Source organism: Melanaphis sacchari, unplaced genomic scaffold, assembly GCF_002803265.2.
Source record: "Melanaphis sacchari strain LSU unplaced genomic scaffold, SCAv2.0 Contig19_pilon_pilon, whole genome shotgun sequence".
NCBI classification, from domain to species: Eukaryota; Metazoa; Arthropoda; class Insecta; order Hemiptera; family Aphididae; genus Melanaphis; species Melanaphis sacchari.
The window spans coordinates 734,808-751,405 of record NW_020270975.1 but is presented as its reverse complement, the minus strand read 5'-3'; the positions used below and the strand labels follow the sequence as shown (position 1 = coordinate 751,405).

The 16,598-nt window shown below is 33.1% G+C and overlaps 1 protein-coding gene across 7 annotated transcripts in view; it reads right to left on the bottom strand.

Annotated features, from left to right (window-relative positions):
* The window catches only part of LOC112593043 (polypyrimidine tract-binding protein 2), a 177,741-nt gene that overhangs the window by 2,583 nt on the left and 158,560 nt on the right, over nt 1-16,598 (bottom strand). For 6 of the 7 annotated variants that reach the window (XM_025337269.1, XM_025337275.1, XM_025337270.1 and 3 more), the window contains 5 exons: nt 7,046-7,097; nt 5,770-5,828; nt 5,495-5,557; nt 3,634-3,937; nt 371-576 (listed from right to left, as the gene is read on the bottom strand). In XM_025337269.1, the coding sequence (XP_025193054.1) occupies nt 371-576; nt 3,634-3,937; nt 5,495-5,557; nt 5,770-5,828; nt 7,046-7,097 (684 nt within the window). The remainder of the gene's footprint in view (nt 1-370; nt 577-3,633; nt 3,938-5,494; nt 5,558-5,769; nt 5,829-7,045; nt 7,098-16,598) is intronic. The other variant, XM_025337272.1, reaches the window with a different exon arrangement.

The window sequence follows — 16,598 nt, the reverse complement described above, 5'->3', positions numbered from 1 at the left end:
ATAAATAAAATTAAAACTCTAATAACAACAGTAATAATAATAATAATAATTATGGTCATAATAATAATATGATGATGTGATTTTCATCTGTAATCACAGGTGGTTAATCTCCGTTTGGATTTAAGCTCGAGGACACCACACGTTTACCGCGGAGGGTTTCTTTCGGATAAGTGATATAACGATATTTCGACAAGCACATCGCGCGATCGCACAATATTTTTTTACGATATATTATTATTATAATTATTATCATCATAATCATCGTCGTCGTCACTATCATAAGGACACATGCCGCGCACTATGATAATGACGCGAATAATGGACATTGTAGTATTTGTATCGCGCCAAGGCGCGGAATCATATCTGTCACCTCTTCGTTAAGGTTGCTGACCAACAGTACACAAGTCTGTCCGGTCATCTGGCCGGGGAGTCTGAGTGTGCCAGTCGCCAACGAACCACCGGGTAAGGTGAATCCGAGCGGCATACTAGTGACGGGAGAGTTGGCGTACGATGTGGCTAACGGCGAAGCAAGTCCGTGGACAGCGTTGAACGACGGGGTCAGCATACCCGGACTGCCTGTAAAATAAGGAAAGTAAATATTAGAGTTTTTTATTCGGTGGCTGCGCCAGATAGCCGCAGTTGCAGTTACAGACAGGTTCTATTTTCTATTATTGTTAAACGGCGCCTATATGTTTAATAATAAATCGTCGTTTGTCGACGACCATAACGGACAAAGTGAATGTCGTATTGTTATTCATTTTTTTTGTGTTTAAAACCTACAATCGCATATAGCTGGGCAACTATCATATCTTTTAGAATCTAATGTTGATTTAAAATCAAACAATCAGCTATAAATAAAATAAAATTTTAAACAATTTTAAAAGCGGGGAGGTTTTTTTCAAAAATGTTACTTTTTTCATTCAATGTCGAATCCATTATCGATATTGCTTAAAAATTATATTGGTTTTTGATTATTGTTTAAGATCTGTAAAATTATTAAATAAAAACCATTTGAATTTTCGGAGACTTGAGGAAATGAAATTACACCCCAGAGAATAAGACAAGAATGGAGTAAGCTTAAAAAGTGTTTAATTTAACTAGTTTAAATTAGTTAAAAAAAATAAAAATCCAAACAAACAAAATTATATTGATCTCAGATATGTCACTAAGCACTGCAAAGCTTAACGAGTTTTCGGACATATATTATACATATATATATACACGTATATACCAGCTTATACGACATACGTGCACACGTAAGTATACAAAGTTCTCATTTTGTTCTTTACCAGTTTTATTTTTACTTTAAAGATTTTTTTTTTTATTTTACGGTACATTCCTTGAGTTCTACAAGCATTACTGTATACCAACCCGACCCGAGGGACCTTATTATTACTGGATACGTACCGTGGTCGCGCGCCATCGCGGGTACATCAAAAACGAATTTGTACGAGTGTATGTCGGGTAATGTTTTGTCGGGGGTAAATAATATCTCGCGGCGAATTCCAATCCACATTTAACGATACCCATAAATTCCGTTCGAACAATAACACCGGAAAAATTCGAGTTATTCAACAGTCCGAATTCGTACACATACATGTGCCTCTATACAAACGTATAGGTGCGCGCGTGCAGCGTTTCCGTTATTAATTACATAATAACGCGTGCGGTGCAAGTACTCTCCGCCGCTCGCGTGTACAGCGCGTCTGATTAAATTTATCGCAACGTATAAAAATTAATGTTATGGGTAAAAATTAATAAAATATAACTTCTGAGTTTTTGGCTACCTACCTTTATTGTCAGCGCTCCGTTTCTGATCAACGGTACGCATTAACGTACCTAGTCAGGAAATTTGGTAAGGGAATTTAAAAAAAAGTTTGATTTTAAATATGAAAATAATATTGTACAATATTTTATGAAATATATATATAACAGAGGAGGTCAAACTGCGGCTCGGGTCATAGACTCATATGGCTCGCATCTTATCGTAACATATAATCATAATTATAAAAAAAATTATTTTCAATATGAATTCATAAATTTATGTATTCGAAGAAGTATAATATTTTATTAAATATTAATTTATATAAAAAATTTACAAAAAAAAAAAAATATAGTGATTTTGATATAATATTTGAATATGAATATATTTTTATTTTTAATTATTAATTTAAATCGTTAATTATTGTTTAAAATTGTATACATTTTATTAAAATTGATATCTAATTATCTTCTTTACAATAATCATAAACATACATTAAAATTAACTTTTTTTTCATTTTGGCTTTTCCATAATTATTAATTATATTGAGCGGCTCGCAAGTCTCTTATTGCTAGCCACCTCTGGTGTATAATATGATTTGAGGTTTTTTTGGTCAGTTAATGGCACATTCCCACGATAATTGTGGAGAATGATTCAACCCTAAACCCCCTTGATCATAAAATCGTGTATTTAAATCACGTTCAAAATCGTGAGTATGTAATATGTATTTATAATTTTGTGCGCGTATGGCAATAGTATGTAAGTAGATATGTACCTATATTAAGGCAGTGACGTAAATTCTTCGCATCGAAGTGGATGAAATGTCGAGTACCTGAGTGGAGAAATCCACCGAAAAATAAAACAAAAATGTAAATAAAAACTATTTATTTTTAATCACTTAAAACAAACGTCATGAGCGTAGAATAAATATACATAGGATATTGGGATTGAGATCGGCATATCTGTATACATCAATCCCGTATAAATATAAACGTCTACGTATGATATAATGCACATCATAATATTCTAAGGTTAATTATGTTCTCGATTATGCGCGCCAAAGCTTTTAGAATTCTCGTTAGTTTGAGTTAACGAGGGTGGGACGTATGATGTTTCTTTGGAATTTACACGCGATGACATCACACATCCTCGAACGAATATAGTGACATGGCTTGAAAAACTACACTTTTTGAGTTATCGAAATGTGGGTAAAATGTAGATTTGATTTAATATCCTGCAAGGCCCTTCCTTATAAGTAAAGTTTCCACATTTCTACTCGAAATTCAAATCTTTTTCTATAGAATTACTACGAAACGAAACACAACGTCTTTCAAAAATTAAATTATTAGAATAATATTATGATATGGATACGATCATTGTACAAATATAACCATTTTGACAGACTTGAAAACTTTTAGACATTTTCATATTATTTTTTTTCGAATAGTGTCACTACCACATTCTTTTGGGATGCAGACATGAAAATGACGATTGTTTTTTTTTTCAAGAACGAAGAACTTATAGTTTACTTATAGATTCAATGCCCTTAGAAATATTTACAAAATTATATTTAAATATTAAACCTATTATTATTGATATTACTTTGAGTATATACCTATTTCAAATAAGAATGATTTGAAAACTACTTAGTCTAATTTTAATTTTAGTAAACCAACGTCTAAAACAAAAATCGTTTGCTTAATGATTCACATATATACAAAAATAGATGGTAACTAGTTTTTTGTAATCGTTTATTTAAAAAAGATGAATCCTTTTAAATGCTATAAAAAAACGTTGGAGCAATGGTTGAAAAACAATGATGAATAGCATTATTATAGGTACTATCGAATTATCTGAAGGTAGGTACGAACCTGCAAGTCGGCTATGGTCAGCGCCGGTGGTCAGTTGTCGGCGGGCTTGCGGAAGTCCAGCAGCGGCACTTGGGACGCCGGAAAGCAATAGACTGAGCTGATGTGGCAGCAGCTGATTGCCAGCCACAGAGTCCACGCCAAGCGCCGCCAGCGTTTCCATTACCGTATTGTCGCCGTTGGGCAGCGTCGGGTTGGTGTAGTCCCGCGACTTGTCATTGTTGTATTTGACGTTCAGACTGGACAGTTTCGAGTATTCGATACGTAGTTTGCAGCACGATGTGTAAATGTTTTGGCCATCCAGTGACTATAATGAAAATTGTGAATTAGGAAAACCCCCCCAAAAAAAACAACGAACAATTAGTCGACGGCATATAACAGTATCGAAAAAGTTACATAATTATTTATTTATAAGGAATATAAATTTATACTAGCTGTATAATGTAGTGTCGTATGCAATCAGTCACTTAGAAAAACGATAATAAACGTACACACTCTAGCATGTCTGTACTACTTAAGTTTTATTTATTTCCCTTTGAATTATACACAAGGATGTATATATAATGTTAAGCTTGTACGGTACTTGTTGTATCAGTGATTCATACCAAAATTATTGACTAGATTTCGCGTAATTAGGTAGACACAGCATACGACACAAGTATAATAAGTATTATATAAATTGTATGTACCGTGTCTCACTGGGTTAATTCTATAATAGGTGCTTATAATAAAATCGTATAACAGTTGAAACATTTTTATAATGCATCAAAAATGAGTAATTCGATGCTAAAGACATTTTACGCGAATTAGTCATACAAATTGAAAAGTGATATCTTGAAATTGTTTTGTGTCGAGTTTAAGTAAACGAAAAATATTTTAAGAATACTTATTCAAATAACTACATAGTAATTATGTTAATACGGTTATAAAATGAATAATTTCGGAAGGTAACGAACACGGTGAGACACTCGTACTAACAGTATTTAGATATATATATATATATGGTTCTACAACACAATACAATTACTACCAATATAAAGGAAAATCGAAGAAAGAATAATGAGGAAAAAAATTAAAAACTTGAAATACACTCCACGTTTACATTACATAATTAGCATCTCAGATAATGGGAAGCTATTTTTCGTGGTCACGGTCAAAATATTTAAATACGTAAAATTGCCTAAGGATGAACGATCTAGATTGCGAGGAGGAGTTTCTCTATGATAAGCGTTTATAAATCATAGGTAGGTACGAGCGGTGTAACAACCGATGGTAAAAAATTAAAGCGTGAAAACGAATTATCCAATTATGCGGCGGCGAGTCGGACAGCACGTATCTCCCCCTATTAAGGCGACGACGGCAACGACTGGCAAATAAATCAGACGCTTTTTAAATGAATTTAATTATTCACGGGGTGTGAAAAGAACGAGAAAAAGAAAAAAGAAAGAAAGAGCGAACGAAAAAAAGTATAAAATAAACGGAAACAATGCGTTTAATCAACGATTGCCGGTGCTCGAGGTACGCGCTTATACATTATATTATATGGGTGACGAGCACTAGCCGAGAGCTAAATACAATTACGATTTTATAAAAAGTGGCTCAGTGCAGAACGGCAGAGGGGCAAGGGCGAAATTGGAGAATATATAGGTATTATATTATATAATTAGTAATTACATTAAATATCGTCGTCTGGAAATGCTAAAAGTGTGGTGTGGGAGTACATAGTACGGAGGAGTGTATAATAAAATAGTTAAAGTAATATAATAGTATAAAGTAAGAATTCACACACACACACACAAACACACACATACACGTGCATGATGTACATCTGGTTATAGAAGTACACGAATGGTCCTGAACTTACGTTGTTCAAATGCGACAGATCAAACAAATGGCCGGTATGGAACAGATTTTGTCCGTCCAATGACTGTGTCAGACATGGTTTAAAAAAAAAGTGCCCGGCATACGCGGTGTGTTTTAGTATTGAACGTATTTTTTTTTTTCAATTTTTTGTTCTTTTAATATTCAATTAGTATCACAACATGGTTTATTACATTTTGATTATTGTTTAATGATTATATTTTACACACTATAGTACATATTATTATATATTTAAACCGACGACCGTCGAACACTTACCAATTTAGCGGATTGTGCGGTTACCACATCGGGATACTGGATCAACACTTGGAACGAATCTGTAAACAAGGATGGTGGGAAAATTTATTCACAAATCTTTATGTACTGCAGGTTTGCGTACGCACACACACACAACTCTACACTTGCGCGTGCGAATTTAATTCCAACACAAAATTAATGGAAAAACTGCGACGGAGACGTTGACAAAAGAGATTCCTGTATTGTTTTGAGTGCAGTATATACATGGTGCACGGGTGGAAAAGTTTGCAAAACGGAAAAACACTATAGTGCTAAACGTTTCTTTTTCTTTCTATGTGCACACAATGAAAAAATATATAGGTACGAAAAAATATCAAAAAAACGGTCATTTTTTCGTTTTTTTTTTTTTTTTTTAAAGAAAATATCTCCCTTTTTAGTGACGTGGTAGCTGGCGGGGGTGTAGATCAGTAGGGTTAGGTAATGCGTATATAGCACACAACGTTAATTAATGTACGACGACAACACTGCATATATACATAGTGTATATAACATAATACACACTCCTGCTACTCTTACTACGCGGAGGGTGAGAACAAAATGAAGATATGATTAATTGTCCGCGGGACCGAACACAAACTTCTTGATATGATGAAACCGTGTTCGCATTATATTGTTTCCGGAGAAAAGGATTATTCTCAAAGGCACGCACGTTTTCGCGAGTCGGCGTTGATAGATCGCCGGGACGAGATAAATAACGCATGTCCTCGCGGAAGGACTAAAGAGAAAAAAGATGTTTTGCAGTACCTACCGCGATCGCTTAGCCTACTATATGTGTGCAGCAACAAGGCGATTTTTCACTTTTAAATGTCTAACGTCTTTTCAATCGATTACGTATTTATCTATCGTACGTATCTATAATTACTGGAGAAAAACGTCAATTTACTTTTAAGTATACCTAAGTTTCTACTCTTATTTTTATTTTTAAGTAACAAATTTTTAATTTAAGTTCTTCGTTAGCTGCTAGAGGCTAATGTTTTATAGTTAAACACGTAAGACATAGAAAAAACGTCGTTTAAAAACAGTAAAAGTGTGTAGCTTATATATTATACGATATAAAATTGTTAAAGTTTTTCCAAAAATAGAGTTGCTGCGTCTTACATATATCTTCATGATAATAATATATATGCAAATTATGCGCACAGATGTGTTTGTCCGGTGAACGACATTATTGTCATAAATATATATTATATATATTAATATATTTGAGTATATTACGTAGTTATATGTAGGTACTCACTGTTTTTGGTGAACGTGACGATTTTCAGCACCTTGCCGTAACGCGAAAATATCTGCGAAAATAAAAAAAAATACATTATTTTGTTGTTATTGTAGTATTATGTCGGTGAACTGTATTATAATATGCACGTCTATTAGTACCACGTGCAGCATTCAGACAATATTATAAATATGCATTCAAAAGTGTTCAATTTTATTTTATCTTCACGTCGCTGATTCTTTCGTATACCAACCATCGAACTCGTTACGTTTTCGTTAAAGTATATAATATTATATTGTAAAATTTATTGTGCCAACCTTTGCACCACATATCCACGAACGGCCGCAATTATGAGAATAAATGAAAAGACCGGTAAAATAGTTTTTTTTTCTACCCGGACCGCGCTTTGTACAGCGTTATAATATAATAAAATATAGTAATATTATAAGTAAATTAAATAATAAATTAATTTATGTATTTACCCACTACGTGCGTATAATATAATAGGTATACATAGGGTAGTCGCTTTTTTTTTTTTGTGCGAAATGTTAGTAATTTTCATTATTAAGTTAAACGCCGAAAAAAGAAATACTCGCGAATGTTTTCGCAAAAACTTTTCGCATTAGTTTTCTACCCTGAAAACAAAAAAAAAAAAAATAAACGCGTATTTGAACTCTTATTAATTTATACACATGATCAATTTTTTTATTTTTTTTAATTCTATTAAGACTTGCTAATCTATATACCCAAAGACATGCGTTATATGATTATTTTAATATTAACAAAATACATATATTATGTACGAAGTTTTATTTTCTAATAACAAACTGTGGCGTACAATAGTAGTAAACTTTAATTTTTTTCTCGGCGATTCAAAACTTTAAGATATTAGCAACAATATTAAAATATATTATCATTCCGGACATTTAAACATATAATTTTTCAACGAGTAACTCAGATGTAATTTTGATATATCTACCGACGTTTTTGTAACTGGAAACTTATTTAATGTACACATAAACATATTATTCTTTTCCGGGCAAATGTAATTTGTTTACTGAAGAGAATATACACTTCAGGCATACATGCGCGTATTCAACAAACGGTATGATAAAAATAAAGTAGTTACCAATGCATGTATATTGTACGGAATGATCGATACGCGTTCCATAACATTTTTGATTTTCAATTTACCGGTATGAATATAAATTACAAATGTTTGAGGTAAAAGAATAAACTCAACAACAGTAATAAAAATATTGTATAATAAAGCGAGATATTTCCACCACAATATGGTTTCGCGGGTATCTACAACCCTTAAAACACGAAATTAATACATACCTATATATTTTACAGTTCATCATAACGTATACAATACAAATATTCAACACAATAGTCTACATTGATTATACATTTAAATTTGTTTAAAAAAAATCGAATAACCATTAACTATATAGAGCTGAGGAGAAAGTTTCATTTAAAGAATAATAATAGTAATAATAATAATAATAATAAAAAATGAATTAACCGACACTGTACTTTATGACAATACTACTGCAGCACCACACTAATCTACATTTCAAATTTTCAACTAACTTTTTTTTTAAACATTTACCGTATGAAATAATTTCATAAAATTAATTTTTACCTTAAAAACTTTACAGAGACGCGTAAAAATTATTAATCATATTTTCCCAAAGATCGAAAACTTATGAAATGTTCACGCGTATATAAAGGTATCATTATACCAAAAATGTAAGCGAGATAATAACTGTTGGACGGGTCGAGTACCTATAACGTATTGGTATTTTGAAATTTTTTGATTTTATGGCTAATAATACTTCCGAAATAAAGTATAAAGCAATTTTACAAAACCTTCTTAAAATAAAATCTTTAAATACTATAAAACAAGCAGCGTTCGATTTTTTTACCTGCGGTGAAGCACCTCGAATCTTATTTAAGAAAGATGAAATCTAACAAACCCATTATAGGTATATACGCTTCGTCAATATTATTTATGGGCGGAAAATCGCCCAGAACAATCCAAAAACGATGATGGATCGTCGTGACCGAAATAATTCATGTACCGGAGATCCCCCCCACTCGTTTGAATAAAGTATAATACTGTAAATCGCGTATTATCCGCGTTTTCCTAACTCCGCTCGTCCATTTCCTAACGTCAAAATATCTCTCGAGTTCGAGTCCAACTCGGGCACTGAAAAGCGAAATCTACAAGAAATATCCCCGCCCGGTGATTTTAAGACCCGACAGGGTGTTTGTCCGAAACGGGTGTATAATTAATATTAAACAATTTCCTCGAATCACATACAACATAATATTATACATAATTATTACGCGGCGGAGCCTCCCACTGTGTATACCTGCGTCGCCGATTTATATATGTAACACGGGTTAGGCGTACACGAAAATGTAGCCTTTGAAACCGACGACATATACACGTACATATGCATATAATTGTATTTCGCACTGAAATTAACATCGAGGGCCCGTTTAATACGGCGGGGTCAATCTTCCGGCGCTCACAAAACTGAGTGTATACGGCACACGCACATATATATATATATATTTATTTATGAATAGGTACCTACGCTTAAGTGTATGTGGTCGGGGACTTGGGTAATTCTAACGCGCTCGCGTATAAAGGGACTCTCTATCGTCCACGTATATATATATATATATATATATATATATATATATATATATATATATATATATAGATATAGATATATCGCGGTATAAAACGACATCGTGCACGCCAGCTGCCGACCCGAACTAAACCCGCGCCTCAACGATGCGATACGTACTTACGGACGAGCTATAGGTATATACGCTTTCGGCGCGTACACCCTTTCTCACCCCGCGGCTAAATAATGTTATACATATTATAATAATATTATACATAGTACATACATATACCTACGGGGATACACGTGTACACACACCAAATAAATAAATATATATATATATATGCGAAGACGCACGTCTATTCAAAATTACTCATTACGTATTTAGTGAATAAAATATGATCGCTGTTGAATCATACATAAGGAGCCGCGGCTGTATATTATTATCACGTGCGTATGTTGTATATTATCTATACATTATGCACTGGCGAATTACGTGCTTGTATCGGGATCAAGGGGAGGTGGAGTATGACGACCGACCCTCACAATTAGCTCGGTTGCTGCGTTGTAAACAGCGGAAGGTATATAATGTAGGCCAATCACTATATGTACTAGCCATATTACAACGGCTCGACTATATTTCCGAGCAAAAAACAATATTTGTGAAAATCCAATTTTTTCTGTATATAGGTAGTATTTATAAGTGTATATAGGTACAATGGAGACGCGTGCTTATTTATGCGTTATTGCAGGTATGAGATGGATTGAGTTCCCCGTTCGCTGGAGTCGGAAAATGAAACATTATACATTCTATAATAATATAATATATAACATATTATTATACTACAGTTTATTTTTCATTTTTATTCGTAGAAAACTAGTAAAATATTACGTGATATAGAAGCGAACGGATATTACACACAATGATGTATAAATTAAATCGATGCGTCTTTTTTTTCTAATATCTAAATGAAATCTAGAGTCACAATTCTCTGATATAAATCTCGTAGGTATATTAAACACGTTTACGCTACAAAAGCACTACTATTATTAATAAAAACCTGGTTATTATATATGTGTGCAGTGAGCAGGTATAGACGATTGAACAATTTTTATAATACGAAGTACGAGTACTTACTATTATATTATAGAGAAATACAAAGAAAAAAATGCTTAAAGGTCATGCCGATCCATAATATATAATATTATGTTATGTATATTTAAATAAATCGTCGCATTTATTGAAGTTATGCAGTAGAAAAACTGTTGCTGTTTTATGTACTTTTATAGGGTGTTTAATCAGCAAGGAAACGTAAATACACGGATGTTCCGGGTACGATTCAAAACTTTTTGAATACCTATTACATATATTACCGACGTGATAAACTTACACGTTATATATTAATAAATTATATGGGTATCAGATAATATATAATATCGATGTTCGAAAATTGAATATACTGGTTTTATTGATATATATTTTTTTTTTTAAAGCAATGTAAAAATATTATTTCGATTTCTACCACTTTCCTTACTTTTAAACATCTTACAAGATTTAAAGATGTCTGAAAATCTTGTAAATACTGCAATATAGATTCCGTGTTTTCGTTGTGGTAAAAATTCGTTGAACATTATATAAATTGGTTAGATTTACTACGCGTACACACACATTCAATACACGTACGAAATAATCTCACTATATCACTATATATATATATATATATACAATGTATATTATACATATAGAGGAAAATAAGGGCGCATCTCAATGTTCATAAAATTAAAAGAAAAATGTTTTCGATGCAGTAAAAATAAGTTATTTTTTGTAGTATTTTCTATAGGCAATAATTAAAGTGTACTAAAAAAATGGCGATGGAAATATAAATGTAGGGATATTATTTTGTATATATTTACGGTGTGGACGTGTAACATTTGATCAAAACCTACGATGGGCCATGATACATGCGGTATGTTATAACTTATAACTAAATATATTCTATGCCGTGTACGACGATGAGACTCGGTGCTGGAGACGAGCAGCAATAGATTTCCGGTAAATCTTATTTATTGTTTTCTTCTATTTTTATTTTTTCGAATCTAATTACGTTTTACAGTCCCCGAATGCCGATCGTTTCCGCGTGCACCAAAGTTTTAATCTGCCAACTTTCATTCATCAATTATATACACTCCCCGCGAAAACGGCTTCGCGCTGCCAGACTGCCGCTTCTGTTTCCACCACGGTCCCGTGATACCACCATCACTACAGCACTTCTCCCGCCGTCTGCGATTCCGGATATCCGTACGCCGCCACCGCCATCACTAGGCCCTTTGAGGTTATAACGCGGTATCGTAAACTAATCCATTACCGTGAGCGCGGATAATACCCCGCGGACGCCACCGCCGAAGACCCCGAGGTAAGCGCTGCAATGGTGTATATATTATAAACGTGCGATTTTTCCCGTCGAAAACCGACGTGTTTTTTGGGTAGGGGTCGATAGTGGTGGTTTTCGGGGTGCGGGTAATGGTGGGGTTCGACCGACCTTTTCGAGTACATAGAAATGCATCAAACGGTACGTGCCCAGTCGAAAAACAACTCCGCAGAGAACGTTATATAATATAATATATGTATACACGCATAGGTACATTATTATCATCATCATCGACGATATATACTAGACGTCGTGGCGGGTACTATACCTGTGTACGTAGCGCTATGCCGTTGCTAAAATATTATACTAACGAGCGGGATGGAGCGGACTTTTCCGTATAACAGATCCGTAAGATGTAACCTCGGTTCCGGTTGAGCGCATATATTATATTTTACGTATAATAAGGTCCCGCCCGTTATTGCCAATGCGGCGCGCCTGAAAGCTAGCTGTAATATTATACATACCTACATAAAATATACATTAATATCTGCGATCGGAATGTAGAGCCACTGTAATATGTAATACAATAATATACATATATATATATATATATATATATATATTCGTACACTATAATATTATAATGAATGGCCGCTCGACTTTCGATCTCCTGCCAATCGGGAACGACGCTGATTATATATGCGTCGGAGTGCCGAAGTTCTTGAATCGGCGAAAGGAGAGCGGCGCAGCATCATTTGGTCTATAATATCGACTAGGTGAAGCAATAATAATAATAATAATAAATAATATTATAAACAAATATACATAGGTATAAATTTACCGCCTGCCAAGCGTAGACGTCCGTTTTTATGTCCGCGATCTATTATCGTCTTCACGTAGGTATATTGTATATATATATATATATATATACGAAAGATTTATTTCTATCATCGTATTTATAAACGAATACGTTACTTAAAATCATTTAACTTCAACGCCACGATGCATCATTGTATGTATTTTAGATAAAGTACCGTAAAATCGATAACAGCAGGTCGACTATAGCTGGAATATCGGGCCAGTATCCACCTCAGTAATGTCGGGCCTTTTATAATAGGCGCGACAGAAAAAAAAAATAAGAATTAATTTTAATTCCATAGATAAATGTAGGCGCGTATATTATTACGAGATCACTCGCTAAATATTTTTCTCGATTATTTTTGAGAGTTGCACTCGCATTTAACGTGAGATTGAAAACGGGGACGCAACATTTACGACTACGAATGATTGCCATTATGTAACTACGTGGTACATTAATCAAGCGCGCTCGTAACAAGCGTACGTGCCATAGCCGTATCGCTGGGACAAGTCGCTCATGGCACGATGGGTAAGGGGAAAGGTGGGGAACACGATGAATTTAAGTAATATACGTGTATGATCGTTGCTAATCATCGATGTAAATTTTTAATATCAACGTGACGGATTAAAACCTGCAAGCAATGCTTTTAAAATAATCACGAAAACTGTGTAAATATGTCTCATGTATTTAAAAAACACACATAAAAATAATAATTTCGTTCTAGCGCAACACACATAATATGGATGTATATATTCACGACGATGCGCGGAAACCACCACACACACGGAAATTATATTTTTTTTACCCATAACGTACATGACGATATCATTATTTAATGCGGTTACGATGTGATAAATCATGTCGGTATTGTTGTTTTTACAATATGATATATTATTATTTTGCGGACAGAGCACACGAAACGCCCGGTATGTAACAAGGTAGTAACACCTGACGCACACGTATAGCTATGGCGTGAAAAGAAAATTTAACATTTAAAAAAAAAAAATAAATAAATAATAATGATAAAAATAACAATAATACCGAATACGACGAATAAAACAGAATATTAATGTTATGTGTACATTATGTATAGAGCGTTTTAATGCGATTAGATTTTATAGTCTCATACTCTCATCGATAGGTACACTATAATATTATCGACATCGAGGAGTGTACGTCGAATTTCCGACAGAGTCTGAATTGATCGTTTGAGTATATTTTTTGAACGTGAGCACAGGCAGCAGCCATAATATAGCAGAGTAAAAAATTCTTTTGGTGGAAAAACGCACGGTCTTCGTAGCTAGGTATATACAGGTATATTATATGGATTTGTATTTCATATATATATAATAATAATAATACCACCCTCATACACTACATATAGCCAGCGGATTACCCAGAGCCAATATTGCTGATGTACTTTCCTCATCCTTAGGCGGCGGAGACTTTGGGATTTCCCCTTTTGTTCGCACCACCATCCATCCCTACGATCTTTTATTGAAATATGAAGATTGTTCGATGACATAAAGCGACTATATGACATACACATGTACACGATCGGTTAACGGAGTACACTTTTGTGAGAGATCATGATGATGTCCCACGAGGAAACGATGACGACGCGTCATAATGCTCGCTGCAGAAGACTTCGTATACGCGCATATAATATAATATACAAAACCGACGTGATTTATGGAGCCAATTTGCATAACGTTTAATTGGGTTTTTTCCGTCTTTTTCATCACACAGGCATGTCACAAAAGGATTGTTAAAAACTTTTTTCCGAAAAAAAACCGACCTCGCAGTCGTTATTTTTATTAACTGTTGTCGTTGTCGGACAAAAAACCGCGACCGCTATCGCTAAATACGTTGTCGTATTAAATAATAATATACAGGTATACAAATTCCAAGCGTTTCTATACGATACGTACGTAAAAGTCTTAATTACATTTTTGCTTTGTACATTGTAATAGAATATATTTTAATTCGATTTCATTCGGAATTTTTTGTTAGCCAAAAACCCCAAATATATATTATATAATTGTGCATACCCATTTTTTCTTCCTTTCCACGTGGTGGTACTCTCGAAATTCTATTATAAATGTTTTATGAAAAAACTTTTCGATTTTACTGACAATATTTACTTAAATTATGACAAAAACCATTCATTAAAAAACGAGCATTACTACGCTCTAACCCAATTATTTTAAAATTTAATAATAACGAGTTTCCACTGCAAAGTATAACTTTTCTTTATAGAATCCGAAGAAAGTAAAAATACATAAACGAGAGCAATTTTTTTTTTATTTTCGTGGGATTATCGGTATCAGATTTAAGTACATAATCTTTTCAAGTAAAAATTAATTGATCTACTTTTTAACGGATAATAATTGTATAATTAATACAAAATCAATAATATAAGTATGCAATAATAATATTATTGGCAATACTTTCGCGAAAAGTAAATAAAAAAAATGTATTACAATATTTTATTGAGTTCAATTTTAATATTTTTGAATTATGGTGAATCTAAAATTTGTAGTTTATTGGTTTTGCAATGAGCATTCTTTTACAGCTACTTACTTTGTTGATAAAAATTGTATGATAGTAGATACATAAAAATATAAAATAAATAATTGTTATTTATTATACAATCTTATGAATATAATACACAATCAAATGCATTTAAAATGTAGAGTAGCAGTATTCAAAAACGTATGTATTGCGTACATGTAATTTAAAAATAAACTAAGTATAATATAACTAGAACTAAACGGTTATAAATATTTAAGATTGAATTACCATAAAAATGTATTAGCTTATCTTATTCACGAAAAAAAGTCGACGATATTTTTGCTATTGACATTTAGTATTTTATAACAAGGTATTTGGATATCATTTGGACATATAAAGTACAAGAATAATTCGCATGAACAAATAACTGAAAATACAAAACAGCACAAAGGTCATCTCAATTATTTTATCTTAAGGTACGTCATCCGAGTCATAAAATACGAAATTAAAGTTTTAAATTAACTACTTTATTATAACAGTAATAAACGATTCAAACTTTGTTCAAAGTGACATAGCTATACAAATTCACAACCCCCACATAATTAAGAGACGTACATAATTTGAGGCAATATATTTTAAAAGACGATTTCTTAATTATCCGCTGTAAAAATTAAGTACCTACTTAGTTATATGTATTATGCATTACTTAATATATATACACTAATAAATAATATGCAAACTAAATAACTTTTTTTTGTCATTCATACGAACATATAGATATGAATATATATATTATAATGAAAAAATTTGATAACTTTTTTTTTCATTATTTCTAAAGTAATTTGATGATTAAATATTTACCCACGTGTTTACCATAAAACTTAGTTTAAGCTACCACGTTCACCCCCCTACCCCCCGAAAACACTACGGAGTCGGTAGTGAGGGCTGTTGGTAGCTGGGGCATCAAGTGGTTTTGTATAGGAGCATAATTGCGTATTATACATTATACCCATATAGTATATACCTACACGTTTTATCTAACGCGCGCAAGCCGGGCGAAGGGATCCCAGTAGAACTACCTACACTACATACGATGTCGTGCTCGAACATGTGTCAACACACTCGACACAATAATCATCTCAAAAGTAAAAGTCGAGGAAATAATTTAATAATAACGACAACGAAGG